The sequence below is a fragment of the Pholis gunnellus genome (assembly GCF_910591455.1).
Source record: "Pholis gunnellus genome assembly, chromosome: 10".
NCBI lineage: Eukaryota > Metazoa > Chordata > Actinopteri > Perciformes > Pholidae > Pholis > Pholis gunnellus.
This window is the reverse complement of record NC_136537.1, coordinates 15438177-15463573: the sequence shown is the minus strand read 5'-3', so window position 1 is coordinate 15463573 and position 25397 is coordinate 15438177. Positions and strand designations below refer to the sequence as shown.

Genomic DNA, 25397 nt, shown 5'->3' with positions numbered 1-25397 from the left:
ATGCTAAAATTACAAGTATCCTACTTGTACTCTCGTCAATAACCTAGTACTTGAGTAAATGTAGTTACTTATTCAATTACATATTTTTCTAAATACTTTAGCTGGAGATAGACCAGAAATGGGTGGGAACATGCAGTTAGTTTTTTACTCCCAGTAAAGTGTACTAGAATCATTATAGGTTCGAGGTATGTTACTCAAAAACATGCGTCAAATCACCACATTTATAAAGCGATAAATGACCTAACTGTCAAAAGTTACTACATTTAACGCGTTGATGATCCGTTACATTCACGGCAGCGGGACGTTTTAAATCGGCCGAAGAAAAGAAACGGACGCCACCGTCGACGGTTAACCACAGGATGTAGTTAGCGTCTGAGGAAGTAAGTTGTCGGTGTCACACTGAAACACTCGGATCTTTACGTGAATCCGAAGCAGATCCGAAGTGCAAACTCGTTCCACAACTGTAAACTACCGTAACTGTACTGGAGCTCCGCCATTGGTTCGAACGGTCCATCCGCCGGGGAAGGGAGGCGGGGGCGAGCCGTTGAATGACGGCCGTTGCTCTATTTACACTTGAGAGAGCAGAGACAGCCTCCGGGACCCACACGGGGCCTACATATTTCATATTTATACCGAGTAACGATATCAGATGAAAGAGGAGGAGCGCGTAATCGTTTCTTTATTCACCGGGGGGGGGGGGGGTGGGGGGGGGGGGGGGTGTTGCGGATCGTGCGCGGACATGCGTGACGGGACGACACGGTGTAAAGATCAAGCGGACGTTTTCACAGGTTGATGAGCTGTGGGGAAGACAGCAAAAAGTAGCCTACACGATTGTAGTCTATAGGCTGCTTCAAATGACACGGGCTCACACTTAAAGGAGGAATAGGCGGTGCCTGCTAATTCCTGGAAAAATACAGTGGACCGGAATGAGACATTTAACGTTTTGCAGGTTGGGGTTTGTTCGCTGAAGTTGACGCTCAGACTTCGGCTACAAAGCAACGTGTGGTTGTCTGGACCGTCTGTCTGTCTTGCACATTTTGACAGATAGCCAATCACATCGGTTATTCAAATCGGCGCTCTTATGTCAGTGACCTATATCTCATGCATGTGCGCCTAAAGCCCACAGTAACCTCTTCGCCGGGACCAGACAGCATGGGGATCAACGGGTTAGACAACCAAGCGCAGCCGTCTAGCGGAGCGTCCCGGGCGGAGGAGACAGCTGCGGATCCTCAGACGGAGCAAATAGTTGCCCCTCGAGAAGCAGACTGCGGGAAGGATGACCAGGCGGGGGGCAGCGAGTGTAACACCGTGCAGGAGGACAGCTCCGTGCATTTGTTGGAGGCCGGGTGCAAGCCGCCCCTCTGCCCGGTTTCAGACTCTGAGTCGGGGGTCCAGGTGGAGGAGCGCGGCCACGGAGGAGCCGCGTTCGTCCCACCCGAAGGAGGCTACGGCTGGCTGGTGGTTTTCGCGGCAACCTGGTGCAACGGGTCGATCTTCGGCATTCAAAACTCTTTCGGAATCCTGCACATGATGCTGATGAAGGAGCACGCAGACCCAGACGACAAGACGTCTCAGTTCAAAGTGGGTGAGTACCAGACAGTCTGCTGAGGCGAGCCTGAGGATGAGGTGAAACAACAACACATCAACTGGTGCACAGATGCACATTTATTGTTTGCCTTGTCTGCATGAATGGTTGATTATAATCACTCATATAAAAAGCTAAAAGGTGGAAATGGGACCTCCAGTGAATGATTTGACAGAATATCAGCATCACGAAAACAATCTCCTCATGTAACACCAGCTTAATACTAGCGTACACTGTATAGTGTACATGCATCTACGCCACTTAAAGAAATATGGGTCATCTCACAGTTCAAGTGGGGTTTACCCAGCACTTAGAGTGGCACAATAAACATATTATATGTGCTTTGTAGATACATTTAAACTCTGCATGTTATTTTTGTTCAGAAAAGTGTGCTTTTAAAAAACTGCTCCTTCCTCCTTGTTTGACTCGGTCAGCTGCATGTTTTGGAGAGCACCATCGCTGATGTTCAATCATTAACAGGCATTTTGACTGAGCAGCTCTCTCCTTGCTATCCATTCATCACCATCACTGTTATATTAACTCCTTTAACTAGATGTGGCAAATCCAGTTAGTCTCAAATGGCTCTTTTGACAGCGGTTTCCCCCAAAGGCTGAACGTTATAGAAATGTGCCCCAGGTATTTTAATTACTTGAAAAGTGTGACCCAGCAAACTTTACAAACTTGCAAAACGTTTCTGCTCAGAATCTAAATATTCCACAGAATGTTGAATATCCAATATTTAATCTATTATTACATTACTTTTGTGACAAAAATCCTATGCTAGATTCTATTATTACAATGCTAAATATAGTATATAAGCTAAAAGACCTCGAGATAATTTAATTTCAAGAATTTATATTCCTATGTGTCACAGTAAAGCTGTTGTTGACCACATGCTGTTCATGACCAGAATAAGTCCAATGTTCACTTCTCTGTCTCCATTCTGTTAGATAAATATCACAAGCGTTCACTGGTGAATGTTCTGTCAAAATACTGGGTGGTGCAAGACTATGATATACAGCCATATACTGCAGCAGACACACACATCTTAATATATAAATCACTTATGTTCCTTTCAAGGAATAAGACCAATCAGTCTCCAGACGAACTTTGAAAACAAAGACTTCCCGAGCCAACAATAACCTCCAATAACTGACATGTTCTTGCTTGTGTTTGTTACCGTAGTGGAAATGTTGGGAAAAAAACTCAGCATCCACTTTATTGTCGATGAAGCATCTTTGGAGGTTTGGTCCCTTAATGGTTTTGCAGAGTTTTGGCCTCCAGCTTTGAAGTCGTTAATCACATAAACGACTACTGACTAAATAAGGTATTATGGAAGTTCTTGTTAAGGGAAGAACTTTGAAATGGTCTGTTTTAGATTATAGTGAAAATAAATGTTTTTTAGGAGGGGAGTAGCATGTAACAAGAGTAGGTATTTTCTTAACTTCCCGCCAAGATCCACCATCACCAGCGAAGGTTCAGGTCAGAATGTCGGAAGGGATTACGTCTCTAAGACTGTTCCCTGGAACAAATTCAACATTTCTCATCAGCATGAAAAACACAGAGGAATAGAAAACATGAAGTGAAAACCAAAAGGCTCAGGCATGATCAGCCTCAGTTAGGCACAGGTTGATTCATTTAACGGCATCTTGAACCATGTCATCTCTAACTTATCTGAAGGAAATTACAGTGTCTGGGGATAGGGCATCACCTTACTTTCAGGATTTGCGTGATATAGTGTCAGAGTGTGTCTGGCCTGAAACAGATTCCAGGCCAGATGTATTACTTACAGTATATCTTGCATTCAACAGAGGGCAGTTGCTGTCAAGGTATTGCTAGCCAGCTTTCCCCCCTTTTTTTTGGCTTGTGAAGGATTTCATCTTCAGCCGTTCCTTGGATTTGATTCTTGGATATTCTCATATGTGGAAGGATTAAGCTAGTAGGCCGAGTACTGAGTACTTTCCCCCCTGCAATAGAAGCAAACAGAGGGAAACAGCTTAACAACAATAGCCGCAGTTCTAAAAGCTCCTTTTAAACAAATATCCAGTCCGAAAGAAGTTACATTTACATGTGCAGAACATCTTAAAACAATATACTTCAAAAGTAATACATTAGGAGAGAAGGCAACACAAAATGATTGAGATGTGATTACCATTAGGTCTTTGTACCAAGCTTGATTAAACTAGGTATTTATTAAGCCTTCAGGGGTAAACAAGATATTTTCAAAATAGCTTTATAAGTATCAAGGTGGGGGATCGGAACCACTTTTTTTTTTAAGTTAAAGAAGTTAAAGAAGGGGTTTATGAGTTGCAGATGTTGGTGTTTTACTCAATGATTACAGCATGGCAAGGTTAGACGTTTAATTTCTGTTGTACAAAATTGCTTGCGTGTCAAAGATGTGTAACCAACACAACATTCTTTTAAAGTTAAAGACTGTGATGCTTCTAAAATCAGTGGGGAGTGATGAGGCGATGTGTGGCTGACCATAGGTGAGCCACATGTGCAAGAGACTAAGAAAACGTTTGCTGCAGCAGAGTTTGCAAACACTGGGGATGTGAGTGAAGCGGCAAAGAAAGGGGCTGAGTGTGTAAGTGATTCATCTTTTCTTAATGTGGACATTATTCCCCCGTCTCTACGCAACTAGTGTGAAACAGATCAGTGGGAAGACTGCAACGAGACAAACAAAGGCTCATTCAAGTACAGTCTGTCCTATTTGTCTAAATGTAGAGCTAAAGGAGTGGAGTTGTTTCACTCCAGTTAAGTGGACAGACTATAAACCTTACTGACAGCAGCATTTGGCCTTTAATGGAGTTTTCCATTAAATGCTAAAAAAGACACTGAGGACACTTAAGAAACCAAAATTTTTAACAACGTATTTTGGATAATGGAAACTTATCAGAAAGCTACAAGCAACTCTGTGCCACAATTACACATTGACGCTGATGATTTAGTTGTAGTTCAGAGTAGCTCATAGTGATTGCAGTGATAGTTGAGAAACAATGGTAACATACAAGTAAAACTAGATTGTGTGTGTTTAAATGTTGAGTTGTTTGTTTTATCATGATGCTCTTATTTGGCTTGGTACTTAGGCTATGATCGGATGTGTGTGTCCCGGGTTAGGGTTGATGAAATATTATAAATATGCATACTATGCTATTTATTTATTTATTAAACTTTTGCCCCGCTTCCCAGAGGAGCTATAACACGCTATGACCATGACAGACAGAAAGTGCGTACCCTTTCAAACCATTGGTGTTGCTTGTAATGCATCTGCTTTGTGGAGCATCTTTGGCACCATTCAGCAACTTTCAGAAGAACGAACGGGGCGCTGCCACCAACGCTGTAGCCTATTCTCTTTATGTATATATTTTTTTTTTAACCGCTTCCAATGTGGTTTAGATCCAATTTGCAAAAATCACATTTCATGTTTTTTTTTTTTGCTGTCCACACTTTCTAAAATCAATCTGGAGACCATCTGGGAATGCCAAAACAACATTTGAGCTGACAGTTTTAACAAGCATTAGTATTGAAATAAAGTCAATAAACATGTTTGTATTGAAGCTGCAGATAAACAGTATTTAGCAGGTGTTTATTACCTGGGAATTACTGTATATATTTAAATTGTATTATTGTCAGGGTGGAACAGCCTGTAATCAATTGAATTGAAGTACAGGTAAATAAAAGTATAGAATCTTTAAAGGACAATGCCCAATTCTACCCATTCAATTCAAACATACTAGCCGGTTTCAACACTGTGTTCCTTAATATTTCAATTCTCTAAAGAGAAAAAAAACAAACATCCAGGATTCAATAAATGTGGCTATGCTGTCATACTCAAACTCCTCCTATCATTAGCTTACTGCTGTGCTTTGTTGTACTGTATTGTAGTTCCGCTGCCCAGAATTTCACCAGCATCTCCAGGGCAGCTACAAATCCCAGTTTGGCAGATCAGAGAGTACTGTGGCATTTTTGGCATTCCAAAGAGCAGGGGAATGGGTTCGGCTGGGATTAGAGTCTCTTAAAGCTCCACATACTCAGAAACAGGTACGTACAGATGATCAGAAGCAGGGATGGACTGTTTTGTTGAAAGTGGGTTTACTTAATTTCAATAAATTAAGGTTTTTAATTCTAGAACATTTTCTAGCTAGCAGGGGCAAATGTAAATAGTTAGGAAAAAAGAAGGCAAACTCTCCCTAGCCGATACAAAGGAATGGATAGGTGATAAACAGCAACCCTTTCACAACTAGAAGTGAGCGTCTGTGGGAAATATGGTGTTAACTTCGAGAAACTCAAGCTGTGAGATCCAGCATGAGGTGAGGGCTACCAGTTGTAAGTTAGTTGAGTTAATTGAGTGTGATTTATGCCTGACGCATCTACAAGGGTCGTGGGTGTCTGTACAAAGTGACGTCACATCTTCGCAGGTGTTTGGTGCGGCAGGTTTTTCCTTGTCCTTGCACATCCGCCCATCGCGGACCTCAATGGGCGGAGAAAACAGATAACTTTGGATCACATGAAGTTTCCTCGTCACAATTCCGCTTCAGCTCATATGTCCGTACGACCGTCCTTGCAGAAAGTATAACCAAGACGTTAGAGTAGCACAACAGATGGTGTATCAGGAGTGAAGTTTGAGAGCCGAGTCGTGCTGCTTCACTGACATATGACCCACCGTACTCTCTGCAAAACATATCCCATACACATTCATTCAACCCCATTATTAATAGTGCCAACACAAGCTGTTTGTACAGCAGTGGATATTGGTAACTTGGAGCTTGATGTAACTGGTAAATATCTTGATTGGACCCAAATGCAGACAGTTGGAGGCAGTAGGAAGAATTCAGTGATTTATTGTAAATGACTCACAGGCAGGGAGTCCAAATGGCAGGCAGGAAACCAGCAGACAGGCAACTGGCAGTAAAATACACAGCATTGCAACTATTATGATCTGACAATGGAACAAAGGAAGTGAACCGGTAAATGTAGAGAGTGGTTGACAAAGGAATGAGATGCAGGTGAGGAGGTGGGGGAGGGGGAAGGCCTAGCAGAGCTGATTAGGGACGTGGGAACAGGTGTGTGGACGGGTGTGAAAGTATGAGAAACTCTGACAACGTAAATACCTTTTTTTTAAATGTCTTCTTATCTTCTCGGCACTTGCTTGATACAGCTTATATCTGCTAGCTACCTTCTGAATTAGCTTGTTTTTCTTTAATGCGTTTTTATTGTGCAAATCTCTCAAAATGTAGCTTCTATCCTTGCTGTGTGCTCATAAAGGGTATAACACACTCAAACATAAAAATTATTTTGGGTAAATCCAATTCTGCTAACTAGTGCTGTGCAACATAGGCAAACATAAAATCATTATACAGTATGTTTACCTAATTTCCATAAGGCTGTTTAGTTTCTTTTAGTTTCTGTGTTTTTCAGTTGAAGCGACCATGCAACAACATATTGCCCAGCCGTAGCCTGCTAAAGACATTAAATGTGGCCTTGAGGAAATGGGCTTGTACCTCAGCCTTTCCGGTAATGCTTCAAAAATATGTGTGACGATTGTTTTTTGAGCTATGTATACCCAAGACAATTTCAAACACATACGTATGTTGCATTGTTTAGTTGATGGAATATTTCTCCCATGTGTCTAAAGATAAAAGTGTAATCCAACAGAAGGCATTTGGACAGCGATGTGTTCAGTGAAATTCCTTTTCTTACTTACTGCAGTGACATCTATCTCAGCAGATAGTTTTAGTTACACTGGAGGGAGATAACATGTAGTTGGTACAGCCAGGAGCAACATGCCTTTCCAGAAACAATGTCTTTTCCTCTCAGGATAATCTAAAGAGCATGCTGTGAACATTTTATTTGAAAGAACTTCCTACGTTACTTTACCACCAAAACTTAGGAACTTAATGCCTTTAATCCATATGCGGCTCATTTGATAGGAATATTAACACCTTAAAATTAAAGCTAAAAGTATAAGGCAAACACAACCAAATGGTGTCACTGTCCAAATACTTTGTTCTTGCACCTTTGTGAATTTAATTTTGGGCTCCATATTGTAACCGCTGTGTTGAGGTAATTGTTCCATCACAGCTATGTCAAACGTAAAATGTTATGTTGTTTTGAAAGGCGTGGAAGAACCTGAACTGATGACTCAATTTTGGGAGAAAAGAGGGTTTGTTTGGCATGCAGGAAGATGTTTATGTAGATACTGAAATAAATTAGGACCAGTTTCAGCTTTGTACTCACACATGACATCAGTCACAGTAGACACATAAGCACATATATACATATTGTACATAAATATATATTTGGTTTGGTCTTATTTCGTCATGATATACATTGAAACAAATGAACATTCTGAAAATAAGGAACTAGAGCGAAACTAATTACTGTTGCGGAACTCTCTCGGTACATTAAACATCCCCCAACAGTGTTTCCCTGCCAGAGAGAAGATAGTTCCTCCAATATAAAGAAGGCCCATATAGACACTCACTCGCTGTCAGATTGCACCCTCACCTAAAGAGAGGAAAGCTTGTTAAGCCTCCTCACTACCACGAACACACACACACACACACACACACACACACACACACACACACTTTTCATTTCACTTCAGTCTCCATCCCCGTGTCCCTTTTCCTTTGTTTGGAGCCCTAATCATCTGTAATGAGTGCACTCCACTCAGTCTATTCACAGACCTTTAGCTTGTGCCAAGACAGGGGGAAATGGGTGCATCGAGGTGGGGTTAGTCGGCAAAGAGAGGAGAGAGTGGAGGAGTGAAAGATGTTGCTTTGCTAGCCTCTGATTGAAGGTTGATCCTTATATGTTGGTTCTGTACACTTTCAAACAGGGACTGCAATCGTCTTCTCCACAGTGGTTCAGTCAAGAAAGCGTGTGGATGCAGACTTGAATGAAGTAATTGCGGAATTTTAACATGACAACGTGACATTGTGCTGGTACTGCTGATGACTGCATGTTACAAGGCTGCTTCCAGTTACACAACTTTCTTCCTCTGGAGAATTTTTTTCTGAAACTGGAGAAATGATTGAGGATGCAAATGGTGAAAGGAGTTGATTGTGGAAGACTAACCCTTGAGTCCAGTGTAGTAGACCTCAACAATATGCTGTGTGTTCTCTTGTGTTTCTGTAGGGTTTCTGCATTACTCTATATACTGTCATTTTGTGATCCTGTCTCCTGTAATAATATATCCAACCAGGGATATAGGCGATAAGCAAACTGACAGTGTTAGTTTAATGAGCTAATCCTTGATATTTGTTATTTTGTCTCCATCCAGTTTTACACAGTGTTTTCCGTAGGCCTACTGTGAGTCACATGCAGTATATTTCCTTGGATTTTGTATTGATACAATTTATGATTTTGTCTTTTTTGTGTGTTCAGCCGTGGTGGCTGTCACTGCTCACTCTAGCCACCCATCTCCTCTGTTAGGGAAACAGTAAAATGCACTATTCTACAATGAATCATCCAACACGTACCCATAACTGTAAGTTCCGTAACAGAAAAGCATCGGCAAAAGAAACTACAGACGGAGAGATTAGTTATCCTTTTAAGACTCACGACCAGACAGAATTGACAGTAAAACATTTATGAGAACTTCCAAGGATGAACCGCTAAGAGAGTACACAAGGTACAGGACGTCCAGATTGGAGACACCACAGTGAGGCGGTTGAAAATGAGTGAAAGGATTTAAAATCCTGTGATTCTTTCAGACAAACAATCTGGACATGATATGGTAATGGACAAGGAACAGAAAGTGGTACTGGTGATCAGGAGTTTTGGGTTAGGGACATTTTTCTGGCGATTAACTTTTAGGGCTTTGTATTGTACATCTGTCATTACATTTGAAGGCTTTCTGTTTTATTTCTGACAGATGCTATGTGGCTTTACATCCACCACTGTAGTCAGGGAAAGTCATTGTATGACTGTTATGGCCTCATCCTTTGAGACATCTTTAAACCAGACTTATCCCCCTATATGTATGCAGATATTGTGTCATCTACATAGTACAATAGCCCTAACTGAAGAGATTATTGGCCAAAGTTCGATTTCAAGTTTGCTGTATGCGAAACCTTTAGAGAGCAGTCTATTGTGGGGAGTTTAATCTTGGTATTTCCATACTGGAAAGCCATATGTTTGCCCCTCAGGGCAAATATGTTGCAAGGGCTAAACAGAACACGTATTGTACAGCGTAACATACAGTTAGGCTCAACATTGTTGCTTGACGTTCAGTTGTGGACATTTTCAGGGTTCAGTATATTTTAAACTGCTGGAAACAATATTTTTACATTAACGTTAATTGGATCAAATGTGTAATGTGAAAGGGGTCGCTTGTAGTGACAAACCAGAGCCAGCTCTGCAGTTCCCCTCAGCTCTACGGAGCATTTATCATCTTCTAGCACATTGTTTTGGTTTTACGACTTTTAACTTTGATTCACTTTCACAAGTTTCACTTTCAGCCACAGCAGGCAGCTGTTTTTAGTGATCTTAAAAACACTGTATGCAACCTGCCCGGCACCAAACAGTGAACTGGCAAAGTTTGGGACTAACAGGTGAACAAATGTAAGCATTTAGCAGCTAAAGAGCCAGATATACCCCTCAGGTCAAAACAGACTGCCTCTGAATGGTGTGGGGTCAATCTGAAGAGCATTAAGTTTAAAGCACACCGAGTCCCATACTGAGAGTGCTTGTTAGCTCTCTAAATCAGTAGTGCAAAATAGTGCAATTGTAATGCTAAGGTGCTTATGGGAAGCCAAATCCAAACTCTAGGGCTAATCTGATCTCATGCAACTTTGTCATTGAGTTCCGTCTTAATGGTATAACATGTATGGTGTTTCAGTTGAAATGGGTTGGGAGGACAATGTACAACAACCATTTGAAATTCAATATAGCATTTGACCTACTTTACTGTTGCACCATACTGATATCCACTCCTGGATACACTGCAGGTATCTGCTGTATGCCTTCAGATGTGATGTGAAATGCTTTTACTAAGACCAAAGAAGTGGTGGGTTTTTTTGTGTATGAATGTTGCGCCTCAAGGTTAAACTTTGAACATTTTGCTGTGAAAGGTACAAAATGGTGGTAGTTCATGAAGTACATGCTAAATAGGGGAATCCCCCCCCTTTCTTGTTCCATTTGGATAAATAAACTATAGGAAGGCTTGGGTGCAGTCCCACCCTTAAACTACACAAACTTTACTTTGTAGTGTCCGCTGTGTGCTTTGTATAGTACAGAATGTTTAGGTCATCCGCCATAACAAAGACTGGGGTTGTACTGTGTTGTAGAGCTCATGTTTCACACTGAACTTGTGAGCGTGTGTGTGTGTTTTTGTCTGTGTGTGTGTGTGTCTGTGCGTGTGTATGTCAGTAGGTAAATCAGTCCATCCACCTGTTTTTCTTTCTCTCTGATCTCATTCCCATTGAGCTGTTAGATCAGTGTGACCTACAGCCCAGACACCACGGTAGACATTAAAGCTACCTTTGCTCCCCGGGAGACTGGATCCAGACATTTGTTTGCACTTCAGGGTACGCGGTGTCTCTGCTGGATCATTCTGGTCCGTTATGTTTCAACACTGGATGGATACTACGCCACAGGCCAGATCTGTCCACTTTGATCCACTTTTTGATCTGCTTAATCACCATGAGAAATCTAATAGAGTGTGTCTGATGTACATGATGCAAGTAAAGACACAATAAAGAGCAGAGTTACATAAATTCATATTAATAGCAAGTCACATCAGATGGTAGAGGGTCTCACTGAGAGAGAGAGAGAGAGAGAGAGAGAGAGAGAGAGAGAGAGAGAGAGAGAGAGAGAGAGAGATTTCCCAGAAGAAATAGTGCACACAAAGGCCCTTATTTTTTCAAAGCTTCTGCAAATATGACATTTTCATGACACCAAGGTACCATTAAAATGCCTACAAGGCAATTGGAGAACAAGATTCAACATGAAGCGCACGTTTACCTTCGACTGTGGCCTACATAGAGATCACAGGTGGCACGTTGTTCATACGATGACTTCCTTATGCAACTTATATATTGTAAAATTATAAAGGAAACGTCTATTTGATTTTTACTCATCTTTCTAATATAACAACTTGTATGTCCTGTTCTCACGTGGGGCGCTATTTACACTACAGTTGTTTGACTTTAAAACTATGTAATAACAAAGCTGCTTTGAAGCAAATTCTCCAGCTGCATATGACAAAATGAGCCAGTTTATTGTCTCCATGCAGGAAAGGGAAACGATTTCTACTCCTTCATTTTACTACGTGTCAGTTTTATTGCATGGTATTGTCTCCTGTACATCAATTACACATTGTTTTACAGCACACATTTCATGTTACATGGAAATCTGAGCCGTGCTTGGTGTACAAACGGGTACAAGACTGTCTCTTATTTCCTTTAGGTGTTGGCTACAACATACCGGGTATCCACATGTTTCTGACAATGAATTCTCTCTCCTCTCCACTTCCTCTCCAGCATGGGTCGGGGCCCTGGCCATGGGCATGATCTTCTTCTGTTCACCCGTGGTCAGCATGTTTACAGACCGCTTCGGCTGTAGGAAGACAGCAGTCAGCGGGGCAGTGCTGGCTTTTATAGGGCTGCTCAGTACATCCTTTGCAAAGTAAGCTACTGTACATTTATAATTAAAGACACTACTTATCCTAGCCCCACTTTGTGCCCGCGATGTATTAACAGCACATGTCAGTCACAGAGCAAAGCATTTGTGTTTCTGAAAAATAAATACTCTGAGATGTTGCTCAAAAATGCTCAAAAATCTTTCATAACGGCCATGCAGTAAGTCATAGTAAGCAGCTAAGGTGCTTTTTATAATTTAGTATAGTATATTTGCACCTTCTTTAGAAGCCCTTGGCCATGTTTCACTTTCTTGGATGAATTCTATACTCACAGCAGCTGCACAGAGCGAGAGAAAAAAACATGAAGATACAGCAATGAAAATAAAGCTATACTAACAATTCCACAGAAACCTTTTAGGAAAACCTTGGATGTCTTATTACCTACAAAAATCTAAAAGGGGCAGCCAGAACTACAGTTCCGCCTTATGTCTGATATATATTCCTGCGACTTTGTACCTATGCGTTCTGTTTTGGCTCCTCTCGTGCACATCAGGCATACATAGTTCTTTGGCGGATTGTGCATAGAAACTAATTTATTGGCAGTCTCACCGGGCTTTTGTTGTTGATGTAAGGTCATTTTTTGAAAACCCACCTCCCGGCCCTGATATCCAATCAAACTTCTGCAGCGTTTGCGGTCCGTAGTGTAGTCACATTTTTCAGAAGGTGCGTCTCTGCCTGCTCTCTGTGAGCTCCGCAAACAAGATCTGCGACTCTGCGGAAGCTTTTCTCGGAATATATAGATACCAGTCTGATCATGAAGTCAGTTATATTTATATTTCCCCAATATCACAAATCTCAAATTTGCCACAAGGGGCTTTGCAATGTGTACAACATACAACATCCTCTGTCCTTTGACCCTCCATTTCTTTTCTATTGCAGCTCCCTGAGCCTTCGCTATTTCACATATGGCATACTGTTCGGCTGCGGCTCCTCCTTTGCCTTCCAGCCCTCGTTGGTCATCCTCGGCCACTACTTCCGCAAGCGCCTGGGCCTCGCCAACGGTGTGGTGACTGCCGGTGCCAGCCTCTTCTCCATGGGCCTCCCGGTTTTCCTCAACAAGGTGGTGGAACCTCTGGGCCTCAGCAGGACCTTCCAGATTCTCAGCCTCTTCATGTTGGTCCAGGCCCTGCTGGCGTTGTTGTTCAAACCTTTACTGCCTGCTGGAGGAGGCATGGGACCCCCAGGCATGGGTCCTGGCCCCGCCAATCCCCAAACCCAGCCAGGAGCCACCGCTCAGGAGGGGAGCATGTGGAGCAGGGTTCTGGGTGGGGTCAGAAGGTACTTCAACCTGCGTGTGTTCCACATCTTGACATACCGAGTGTGGGCGTTTGGAGTAGCAACAGCTGTACTGGGCTACTTTGTGCCGTATGTCCATCTGGTAAGAACAATAATGGGAATGCTTGTACTTCAATTATAAGTACACATTGTGTGTTTGCTCCTGCCTTGAATTGGGTTATCGAAACTAAAGACTGTACAAATTTTAAGAAAAAAGTTCCTTAAAGTTTATAACAGCCGTGGTTACTATGGTATGTGACTGTGAAAATGTAGGAATCCTGACCTCTTAATTGATATTAGAGGGTTATATAAATAGCATTACGGTGTTGATTAGCTGCACAGCTGAAGCACATCACATAGCATGTGAACGTAACAGCAAATGTCCCTTTGTTTTTGTTTTTAATGCTGGCGTGGTTCAATACCACTGCTAATAACATGATGTCTGCCCTTGGCTTGTAAGCTACAGCACAGATTAGTTTACGTTGTGTCTCGTTCCCTGCTGGGGCTCAGCCCGCCAGCTGCTATCCATCTAAAACACACACACGCCCCTCCAGTGGCTGTGAGGAAAAGGAGCATTTCTGATATTTCTCCGAAGACCTTTTTTTTCTTGTTCCTTTTTAAAATTTAAAAACTATTAAAAAATGTGTAAAATAAAATGGATTAATTTTGCCTGGAAAAAGAGGAAACGTGATTTTTTTTAACTTTGGACTTCTATAATATGATGAAAAAAATAAAATAAAAATCACCTTCAAGTCAAAGTATATTAATTAAGCTTTCCATGATGATAACAATCTAAAATTCAGAGTAGATTTGAAAGATCTGCACGTGACCTATGGCTGACTTTGGTGTGAAATAGTGAGATCGTGAAGGAAGAGGACGAAGTGTAAAGCTGCAGCGTGTAGCTGTGAAGTTGATCCCCCTCTATCCAGATGTCGGATGTTCCAGCTCCGGCCTCCCTCTGTCAGGCCTGTTGTTTCAGGCTGGGCCCAGATGTAAACACAGCCCCGGTCTTTGTATTGGCTCAACCACTTCAGGAAACCTCTCCTGTATGGCCTCTCTGTGTCCCTAAACATGCCTATCCTATGGCCATTGATGAATGTAGAGCCCTTCAAAGCAGAGCAAATATTTCACAAGATCAGGAAAGACTTCAGAGGGCGGTTTAATGTTTTGGATCTGATTTGGGGGGTCAGGGCTGAGAGAGTGGGAGGGTCTGACCTATATGCGTTGGGTCTTCCTGGTCTGCTGTTGCAAAGGTCTGTGGATGGAGACGTTTTGTTATTGTTAGACCTTTACTTTGCGGTTATGGGTGGACAATTCCTCTACCCGTCCTAAATGCACACCCATTTGCTGAGTCAATTGACTTCTTAGACTTGAAGGACATAAACATATGAGAAACCAGCAGGTTGTCTGATGAATAATTTAATATTAGTAGCTTCTGGTGAGCTTCTTGTGCAGCACAATCACATTGAACCAACACGCACACAGCCAAAGCTCACGCAGCACTATGTCTGTTTTTCTTTCCGTGTCTCAGATGAATTTTGTGAAGGAGCAGTTCAAGGGGACCGAGAAGGAATGGGTTCTACTGGTATGCATAGGAGCATCATCTGGGGTGGGGCGCCTCGCTTTCGGCAAAATCGGAGACCTCATTCCTGGTCTTCAAAAGATCTACATGCAGGTGAGGAAATATTTGAAGGCATAAAATGTGAAAATGTAAAATGTGGAGAAACCAGCAAGAATACATTTTGAAAGTATTCAACCGATAAATGCAGCTAGCAGCACTAGCACCAAAATTAGCTAAATACAACAAGAAAGTCACCAAGTCTGCAACACTGACAGCTCGTCCCTCCAAAAACGGCAGAGAGTTGGGATGTAAAAGATAATTTCAACAAATGTAACAATGTTTCTTAAAAACATGACCTACCCTAGCTTTAGAGTTGAGATTGAAATTAGCTAGATCTCTAATACCACCTATAGTCCCAACATGATTTCTTGTATTTCATAATCAGCCAATGGTAAATTTTCTCATTCCTAATATCAGAGTATTTCTAAGGGTTTTGTAAGTAATACATGTACAATCCTGTGCTACAATTTCACTATGATAATAGCTTGTAACAATATTAAAATAAAAAATCTGCCCCCCAACTTTAACCTGAATTAGAAGACTTAAGGTTACCTATTAACAGTTGTTTTTTGAGGCTCTTTGTCAGACGCTGTGAACTCTGTACACATACTATCCCGCTGAGCCAAGATGTATTTAATGGTATTCTATTGAAAGGGTTATATAGTGTCAATAAGTTGAACATTATTTATTTTGATTTGTAACCGGAGAGATTCAGTGTCTTTAATGGCTTATTAGGCTGCAGATAAACATGACTCAGATGCTGATTTGCACACACTTACAGTACCAGAATAGAAATAAGCTTTTGTGTTGCCATAAGAATTACTTGTCTGGAATATAGCGGGGATGATTTAGTCTGGAGAAAATGGAAGCACGGCAGTTCAAAGCAGAGGTGAATAGAAATTTTCATTTTGTGCTGGTGTATATGGAGCGCCTGCTGAATGCAAATGATCTATAGGCTCTGTTGGCCAGAACCACCACAATCTGCAATTAAGTGTGTTGTTCAGCAGAGGGACACTGAGTCAGACGTGACATTCATAATATTTGAATACAATCTCTCTCCTTTTTTCCCAGAAATGTTAAGAATTGCTTTTCATCTTGCTTCCTTGTACTATATAGTAATAAGAACTACTAGGTTCTGCAATAGCCATTAGACTCTTAACTCTCAGAACTGTTAATATTTTGTAAAATTAAAGTCAGTTTTCGGCATTCAGATGCCCATCTGTCCGTGTAGCAAGCTGTTCACAGGCAAATCAGTGCATCCTTACCACATTGTTTTCCGACTTAAATATGTAGGTTTCTACCATGTCCTAATAGTAGCTGGAGGGTGTACTCTACCGCACAAATAACACAATGTTGAGAATGTTCACAATGAAGTCAAACGGCCTGGAGGTCTGTTCTCGATGTAAAAGTACAACGAGGATAGAAACTCAGCCATCTGTACGGCATTTCTCCCCTCACTTACTGTCATCAGCGCGCTGAAAACAAGCACGCACCTACTGCAGCTACGGCCTATGAAACAGGCAGCCATGTCATTTAGAATTTAGAAGTACTAGAGAGACTTAAAGCTTGTTACCGTGTCTGTTTCAGGTGGTGTCCTTCATGGCTCTGGGCCTGATGTCCATGATGATCCCTCAGTGCTTGGTCTTCGAGGGACTGGTGGTTGTGTGCGTGTTCTTGGGGCTGTGTGATGGCTGCTTCCTCACCATGATGGCTCCCATAGCCTTCGAGCTGGTCGGGCCCATGCAGGCCTCGCAGGCTATAGGCTACCTTCTTGGCCTTATGTCTCTTCCCATGACTGCGGGTCCACCCATTGCTGGTGAGAAGCAAAACATAGCACTGATTTATACAGTACAATCCAGAATTAGCGTCATCTGGTTTCTTGTCTCCAGGATTTTGGCAGCAGCAGTGCACAGCGAGCTTATTGATGTTAACAGAGTAAAACAGAATGTAGGGAGTAAAGGGAGAGCAAGACAAATGCAGGGCAAGATAGATCGTACAGCAGATTATATATGTAGAGAGATTTGGGCTCGTGGCCAACTGTAGGCTGTCTCTATGGGTTTATCTTCAGGGAAAAAAATCACATCAGGGTCAGATCTTAGTACTCAACTCCGCTTATGTCTCCTCTACCTCCTCCCTCTCTCCTCTTCTCTCTAGTAACACTAGTGTATAGAAGTGCACTGAGGTCAGACCATTAAATTGTTGACTGAGGAATCCTTGTGCTCTCTCATGCCAACCTCTTTTAGATCTCACACATACCTGAACTGCTTTTACTACAAAACACTCAGCGTTCCTTTTGTGGCCTCAGTTCAGCATACCAGAGGTTGTTATAAATGGTTTGAGATGTTTGTACCAAATTATATTTTAAGAACTAAAAGAACAAACGACCCGATGTCATTTCAAACGGAGGAGCTCTGTTTTACATTTGTGACATATCGAAAACTATGCACATGAATATCCATGATAATATAGTATACAAGAGCTGAAAGTTGATTCAGAGATTGACAAAATTGATCTGCAACTATTTTCAGCGGTTGGTTGCATGTTCTTGCATTTTTTAGAGAGAACAATGAATTGGTTTATCAAGACAATAATCGGCTGATAATGAAAATGATGGTTGGTTGCAGATCTAAAGTATACATTTCTTTCTTTTATATGCTTATATTTAATATATTAATACTTTTTTTGTTCTCATAATCTTATTTTAGCAACATGACTAAACTGACTAACTAGCCACATGATTGCGCTTTTTGTCTCTGCACACAAAGACCTGCATTCAGACATAAAGTACCGTAATGTGGCATATGGTTTAAATTTTCCTCATGACTAACCACAGATGAAAATGTAGTTAAACAAAACATGACATTGACAGGATGCAGACTATAATAATGTGTAATCTATACACACACACACAAATATAAGTTTTTTCATGTAGATGTATTCATATTAAATTAAATACATCTACATAAAAATACAAAGGCAGCTACATGTGGGCTCCTCACCAGTCTGAATGTGATCCCCGCGGTGTTGTTCTGTACATACTGTACAGTACATGAACAAGAATGCATACATTACAGGCAACAATGTGAGTGCACACCTCTCCCGCTGCTCTCAGCGGTAGATTAAACATTTAGTGCAGTGTGTTGAACTTCTTGACCTTGCCTCGTCACTGTCTGTACATTTTGTTTGCCTCAGCCTACATGCAGACAAGTATAGAATGTGGATATACGATCTGTAGACAGGGCGAGGTTTTAGTGCTGGATTCAATCACAATAGTACAGTCGCCTTGTTGGGTTCCACTGTTTTGATATGTAATGGTGTTATTGTGGCCATATCTTGTGTTGCCAGTTATATTAATATTAGCTAATTAAAGTGGCTAGTGCATCAATGAGCCAAAACAATTGACAGACAAATCTAAGGGACTATATTAAGCGCTGACGATGTCATGGTGTAACTGGAGCACACTTCTACATAACTGCATTAAGGCGAGACATTAAACCACAAGAGGTCAGCAAAAACAGGATTTTTATCTGCTGTTACGTCGCTCTTTTTACAGGAACAGGTCAACGTTTAGGGTAAATGTGCGTATTTCAATCTAACTGTATTTTAAGACATAATAACATGAATCGTGTCCCCCTGCCTCCAACTGCCCAGGTCTCCTACACGATTACTTTGGGAACTACACGGTGGCCTTCTCCCTGGCCGGGGTGCCTCCTATAGTGGGGGGCGTGGTGCTCTTCTTTGTGCCCCTGATACACCGCAGGCTCCAGGCAGCGGCATCAGCGGAGGAGACGTCCGCAACTGACCACATGCTTCCCACCGCAACACCAGCGGGGGAGCCCAAGAGCTGCTCCAATGGAGACATCCTGCCCGGCTACACTGACGTAGAGACACACATCTGAGTCGCACTGTACAAAGGTTACCCATAATTATACGTATCAAGCATAGATCCTGTTGGTGCACTTTGACGTATTATGTATACATATTTCTCCTTCTTATATGTTGCTCTGCTTCTGCTTTTACTCCCCAGGGATTCAGCCCACCAGCACCTTTTCTCACCCTTAGATTTCCCTCCTCTCAAACATGGACCTCCTGTCGACTGACGTTTCACCCTCTCACCCTCCTGGACTCTCATGGGCTGTTTGTTATTTTCACGTGGAGAGAAATCGAAAAGGGCGCTCTGGCTACAAGCTACAGAGAGGACGAAAAGAAGGCACATCAGCGTAGGATGATGGGAATGTATGGAGGAGGATAAGCACAACACGGTCTCAACTAGGATTGTTTAATCTGTGGGGACTCTGTAGTAGCACATACCTCCAAGAGGAAAGAAATTAAGAGATTTTAACTGACTGATTTCACAGCATTTATCATGCTGCTTTAGCTTTTTGAGGCGCTAAAAAAATACTATGCTTTGTTTCGAGACTCTATACAAACACACTGTTAAGATAACAGGCATATAAAATGAAAATTAATTCACACTTTCTTTATGTAGCACCTCATGCATCTACTTTTTTTTTTAACACAATACATTGTATTTGGTTTGTGTAGCTGAACCACAGTCTCATCTCGAGTGATTTGCTTTATTCTATTCCGCTGTGACAGCTACAAGAGAAAATCACGCATCTGTTGTAAATGTCACAGGATGTAACAGACAATTCTTCGGAGAGATCAGCCACCAGTCACAATCACCTCAGCTCAACCGCACACTGTAATCACACACAGGGTCCAAAATACTACAGCAACACTTATTTAGCTCCTCTACCAGCCTGCCTGCATGGGACACAGATGTGTGATTGTGGCAGCGATTCATATGCCACGGACCCTAGAGTGTTAAGAGTTTTTTCACAGTTTGAATTAAGGTCAGTGACTTTGCAGCTTGTGGCAGGTTCACTTATGCAATCACAAGGGGTGTGTCGTGAGAGCTGTGCATCTGCTGCCTAAATTCATGAAACACTACAGTTGATGCGAGGTCTTTTCACGAGCCCGTACAGCCTTAACTCTAAGCATTTGTTTTTTACAATCATCACACTCTCCAGTTATTATTGGCCTTGAAAAGTTTAAACAGGGTGCTAGATCAATCTGCATGAACTGTGTTTCGTATGGCTTTCAAAAGTAATTCACAGTAGTTTGTCGTAGTGTGAACACTGTATAAGTGGAAAGAGTTGGAATCATGCAGTCATAGCTGTTGGTAGCATCGGATTTTTATCAACTTCTGATTCGTATCATTTTATTCTGAATGTGTGCATCTGCACTTATGATAGTGGAGGCAGTTACTACGTTACAAGCTGTTAATAAGAGGGGGCTACTGAGATTAAAGCTGCCAAATGGCCTGAGCCCTCATCGGGCCGTGTCACAGACAATCCAATCAATTTGCTGCTGAAGTTTAGCTTTGTGTCACGAGGGCGTCACTCACTGTGTTGGCAGTAATGAAACAAAAGGTCACAGCCTCATTGGAGGTATTCCCTCAAGAGGAAAGTTTGCAGTTATTACGTTTCTCAAACGTTTGGACCACTTACCTCTGCACTCTTAGATTACAAGTTCTCTTGAACCATGAATTTTAATGAACAGATGTGAAGTAGAGCTGCTAGAGTTACAATGTGGGTATAGGCATAACTGAGGAGCAGAGAGGGGAATTAGTGCACAGGAAGGAAGGAAATGCCCCGGTGTTCAGGTGGTAGCCTGTTCCTTTCTGTCAGTTCCCCCTCTTTGCTGTCACTGCCAGTACTCAGTCAGCTTCAGTGTTACAACACTTTAGAGCCTAAAAGCTACACAAACCTCATTGCTGAGTGTAGTTTTTTGGGGGGGTAATGCTATTGGACAAACCGTTCTGAATAGGAAACATACATCTATACCTCAGTAATCCAACAATCCTCAGCAATCCAGATGATCAAGTTCTTTTCATCATGTTATTATTTCACTCTTCTGTGATGTGGTCTTTGTTGGGTGGAATTTTAATCAGTTCTCAGAGCCACAAAGCTGCCAAACGCCTGTTTTCAATCACCATGGCTTCCTCCGAAACCGTTTCTGTTTAGAAACCACAAAACTGTGGAAATGTCAAACTTCCATTCCCTATATTCTAACAGTTGGCGCGTAACCCATTTAGAGAATAATCCTTCCAGTTTATTTTGCCTTCATATCCACTTGCTCCTTTGTTCTTGATCCTCACCATTCCTGCTCTCTCTCACCTCTACCTCCACATCAGTAGCTTCTCTTTATCACAGTCTCATTTATCTGTCTGTGTTTGAAGAAATGCAGTTACATAAACACTAAACCATAAGCAGTAGAGAACCATATAATGGTTCAAGCCTGTTTGAAAGCAAAAACACATAGGCCTCTAGTTTGACTGAGGTAGTGTTACATTTTATTGGCAGTGCAAGTTGTTGAAAGCAATTGCAGCTGAAGCTACCAGACGGAAACAGAAGGTAGTGGTAATTCTAAAAAGTACCGCTGCCTGAATTGTCTCCGTACCAGAGATGTAAGCTAACTAGTGTCATAAATCTTTTGGGTTTTAGGTTCATCAGCCTGCTAGCAAATCAAATCACATTAACGTGAACATGAAGCTCCTGAACACTGTGCTCAATTCGATTTAAAAAATAAGGACATCTGCTACTACTTTGTATTTAGCCGAGTCAATGTGCTCCTGTCTGATTAATTGTGGTTTATTTAATTTACTCATTACAGTTTTGTGTTATGAAGGTTGCAAGAGATTCTCTTTAGAAAATTGCAGAACTGCATGAAAATTCTGAAAATAACTCAAAACCCAATGAGCTCTAATTGGACATCATTCAGCCACAATGTAAAGATGACGTTTTTACAGATAATAAAATAGAGGCAACATTTGATGAATCACTTAATATTTGAACTTGAAATGCTGTTACAAACTGTGGCCAGTTACTTAGAAGTTGCACTAATTTACTGCTTTCAAACTAGAGGCCTGTTTCACTAAAGGCCAATATCTGGCGTGCGCATACATGGAATTTGACTCCGGTTAAATTCGTTGCTCTCATCGTACATACATACATACATAGAATATACAATAAACAAGAGAAATATAAAAACAAGGACATTAAAGACAACAAAGTGGAACAGATAAACTAAGCATAAACATTTAACATTTAAGTACTATGTACAATATAAATATGTATCGAAGAATATATATTTGGAAACTACAACAGAGGACTTCCCCTCTGGTGGCCATATTTAAGGACCTCAGCCTTTTGGTTAACAACCTGGGAAAGGCTGATTGTGTTTCTATGCACAAAATATATCCGTCGCAACAAGATTGAATACAAATGTTTGTTTTTGACTGAATTTATAAGTGTTTTCCCTCCATTTTTTGGTGTCGAATATGTCGTCACGTTGTTAGCTAGCACCTTAACATCACTGTTTTTTGGGGGGGGTTTTAAACGACACGAGGACTATAAGCAAGACATTTGATCAGAGTTGCTAGATTTGAGATTATAAAGTGAATTTTCCAGATCTTAACGTGACTTTTGACTCATTATTTTTCTTCTTTTTGTATAGTCATTGTTAATTCTCCATCTTTTCTAAATGGCCTCCTTACTTTCACCCGAGTCAGACTCACACAGTCTCTGGTCAGAATCGCCGGTGTGCTCCTTTTTATTATTAGATTGGTAGAGAATACTGACATGTATGTACCAACATATGTACTTTATACTGTATACTTGTAATGGTTTTTAATTAACCATAAACTGTTTTATTGTTTTTAATAACCATTATTTTTATTTGTTGGTGTGTTTAGTGATGACACTTCAATGACTACTGGAAACTGTTGTTTTTTTCTGTATAAAAAAAGTGAAGGAGCCTAATGAATGAAGAGTGATACAGTACATCTGGATGGTTGCACGGTGTTTATGGAACCAGTGTTTGGCTTTCAAAAGTGTTTTTGTCTTTGCAGCGTCGATGGGCTCGCAGTCAACCTCCTGTGACCGCTTCACTTTCTGTCGTTATGTAAAACTCTAAACGATGAATTTGATCTCCTGTAGCCTGCAGTAGCTTCAGGACCAGCTAAACCTACAGTAGAGCCCCTTACCTAAACTATAAACTAATAACACTGCTACTTCATGTTTTTAAGACGACTTTCTTATAATTACAAAGTTTTCATTGGACTTACAGCTGTTTTTCCCTGACAGTCAAAACTTGCCATTTCTCTCCTGTGTTTGCTTTTCGTTTTCTTCTGGTGCTTGCCTGTAGTATGCAGGTCAGAGCTACAGAGAGGCACATTCGGGCTCTCTTTGGTCTTTTGGTTGTTACATTCTTCCAAGATCGGTGTAAAACAGGTAAAATGAACAAGAATCAAAATGTGTCATATTTACTATAGTCCGTTTGTGAAGTTATCCTGCCATGGCTTTATTTCATTTGGCATTTGCTTGCGTTTACTGCTGTTGTCTACCAATCAGTTGCTAGAAAACAGAACCAGGCTTCTCAGTCTCGCCCTCAGTAGACTTTTCTCTGGCAGAAAAAAAACTAAAACACTTCTTCAATGAGCCATTTCTCTGCTCCTCTAAACTCAATCTCTTGCATGCTGTTTAACTGCTGTGCTTTGCCCTCAGCCTGAAACTGTACAACCCATGTGTGAAACAGGATAGCTGAAGGTCTATATATCATGACGCTGAGTCATGATATGCAAAAAGCTCAACACCTCATATATATACTGCCACAGTCAACCTCCAGTCATTTCTATTCTTTGTGAAGGAAAGCTTTCATTGCTTTTGAGCACACCTGGATAATGTCTTTAGATGCTCCATATATAGGTTATAGAAACCCTGTTATGTGTGCATATGCATTGTCTTGACTCTTGGCATCATGTTTTCACAGCTATAAATACCCTCAACTATTTCTGGTGATGTATATTTCTGTATGGTGCCATGGAAACACTTGGCCCAGGCCTTCCCAAAGCCTTACATGACAAAATATTGGTAATATTTCAGTGCTGGGCTCTGCTAAACCTTTTCCTTCTCTAAACCTTTGAGGTTGCATCAGTTAAACCTCAATTGCCTCTTTTCACTTCTTCTGATATAAATACATATTTCAGCTTTAGTCATTTTACAAAATGTTCTAACAAGGCCAGTGAGGCCACAAGATCTGACATGAAATCATGCTGCTAGAAAAATTAAGGTAATTTTTTTGTGTGTGTGTGTTTTTTAAGTAACTTTGAATCAGTATCAAAGGAGGCACATTTTTCTATTAAACCAACAATAAAGAAGTAATATGAAAACAACTCATGCTGTCATTGCCAGTCACTCTTTTGTTGACGGTGTGCTTTCAGTCCTCAACTGTTCCACTTCCACGCTGCAGGCTATTATGTTGGAGATTAACCCCAGACCCCTCTGAATGCATAAAGACGTAAACACTCTGCTGCTGTTCAGGGACACGCCGGCTGCGTCTTCCGTCGTACGCTCCTTATCACCACAGCAACGTGGCTGAGTTTACTGAGGCAGTAAGTCCTCCCTCGACTCCCCATTACCCTGTTTAAACTCAGTACCTCACAGCTAGGCAGCCAACGCAGAGTCTTTAAGATCACAGCAGCGTAGCTCTGAACGCACATACAGGGATCTGTTGTTTTTGATGTTGTCACAAGACAGGGAATACGTCACTTGTTGAGCCTGGGGCTATCGCTTCTCTTTTTTTATGAATACGAATTAATACAGTGAAGAAGAATCTTTAACTGGGGCATAGATATAAAATCAGAATCATATTATTAAATCAAATGAAATCTAAAGTCTTCTTAAACCATGAACCACATATTTTACTGGTCTGGCATGATTCTTTTTTTCAACAATTCATTTACATGGTCAGAAACTCAAAACAAGTGTCAAAACAAGTGTCTGTATAGAATAAGGTAGGCTGCAGCAGACTATTGCACCAAAAACAACATATCAAGCACTTCGCTTTGGAAATGAAATAATTGTACTTTTTAATTTATTTTTAAAAACCATATAATATATATTTGAGTCTATAATCCTCAACTTTTTCAGATGGATATTTCTGCAGTGTACTTATCAAACATCTGTGTGGTTCAGTTGCGCTTATTCAAGGCAATTCTGGATAAAAAGCCCTTTGGTGATAAGTTATTTGTGTAGGCTACTGATACAAAATTCAGCTTCAGTTGTATTTAGCTAGTTTAAGTTCATTCGGATCCTGATTAGCTTCACCATTGCATATGGAAAAGGACTTACTTGAAAGGACATAAAAAACAGAGTTTCGTAAGTCATGGAAGGATATAAATGCTCTAGCGGTGTGATTCCACA

General features: G+C 41.2%; 1 protein-coding gene across 1 annotated transcript; it reads left to right on the top strand.

Annotated features, from left to right (window-relative positions):
• Positions 1 to 807: 807 nt before the first annotated feature.
• On the top strand, positions 808 to 24337 carry slc16a2 (solute carrier family 16 member 2). Its single transcript, XM_079167238.1, has 7 exons — positions 808 to 1585; positions 12076 to 12220; positions 13113 to 13611; positions 15040 to 15183; positions 16717 to 16945; positions 18781 to 19044; positions 19157 to 24337. Exons 1-6 carry the CDS (start codon positions 1102 to 1104, stop codon positions 19026 to 19028), a joined length of 1749 nt encoding a protein of 582 aa, XP_079023364.1. The 5' UTR covers positions 808 to 1101; the 3' UTR covers positions 19029 to 19044; positions 19157 to 24337.
• Positions 24338 to 25397: the final 1060 nt, after the last annotated feature.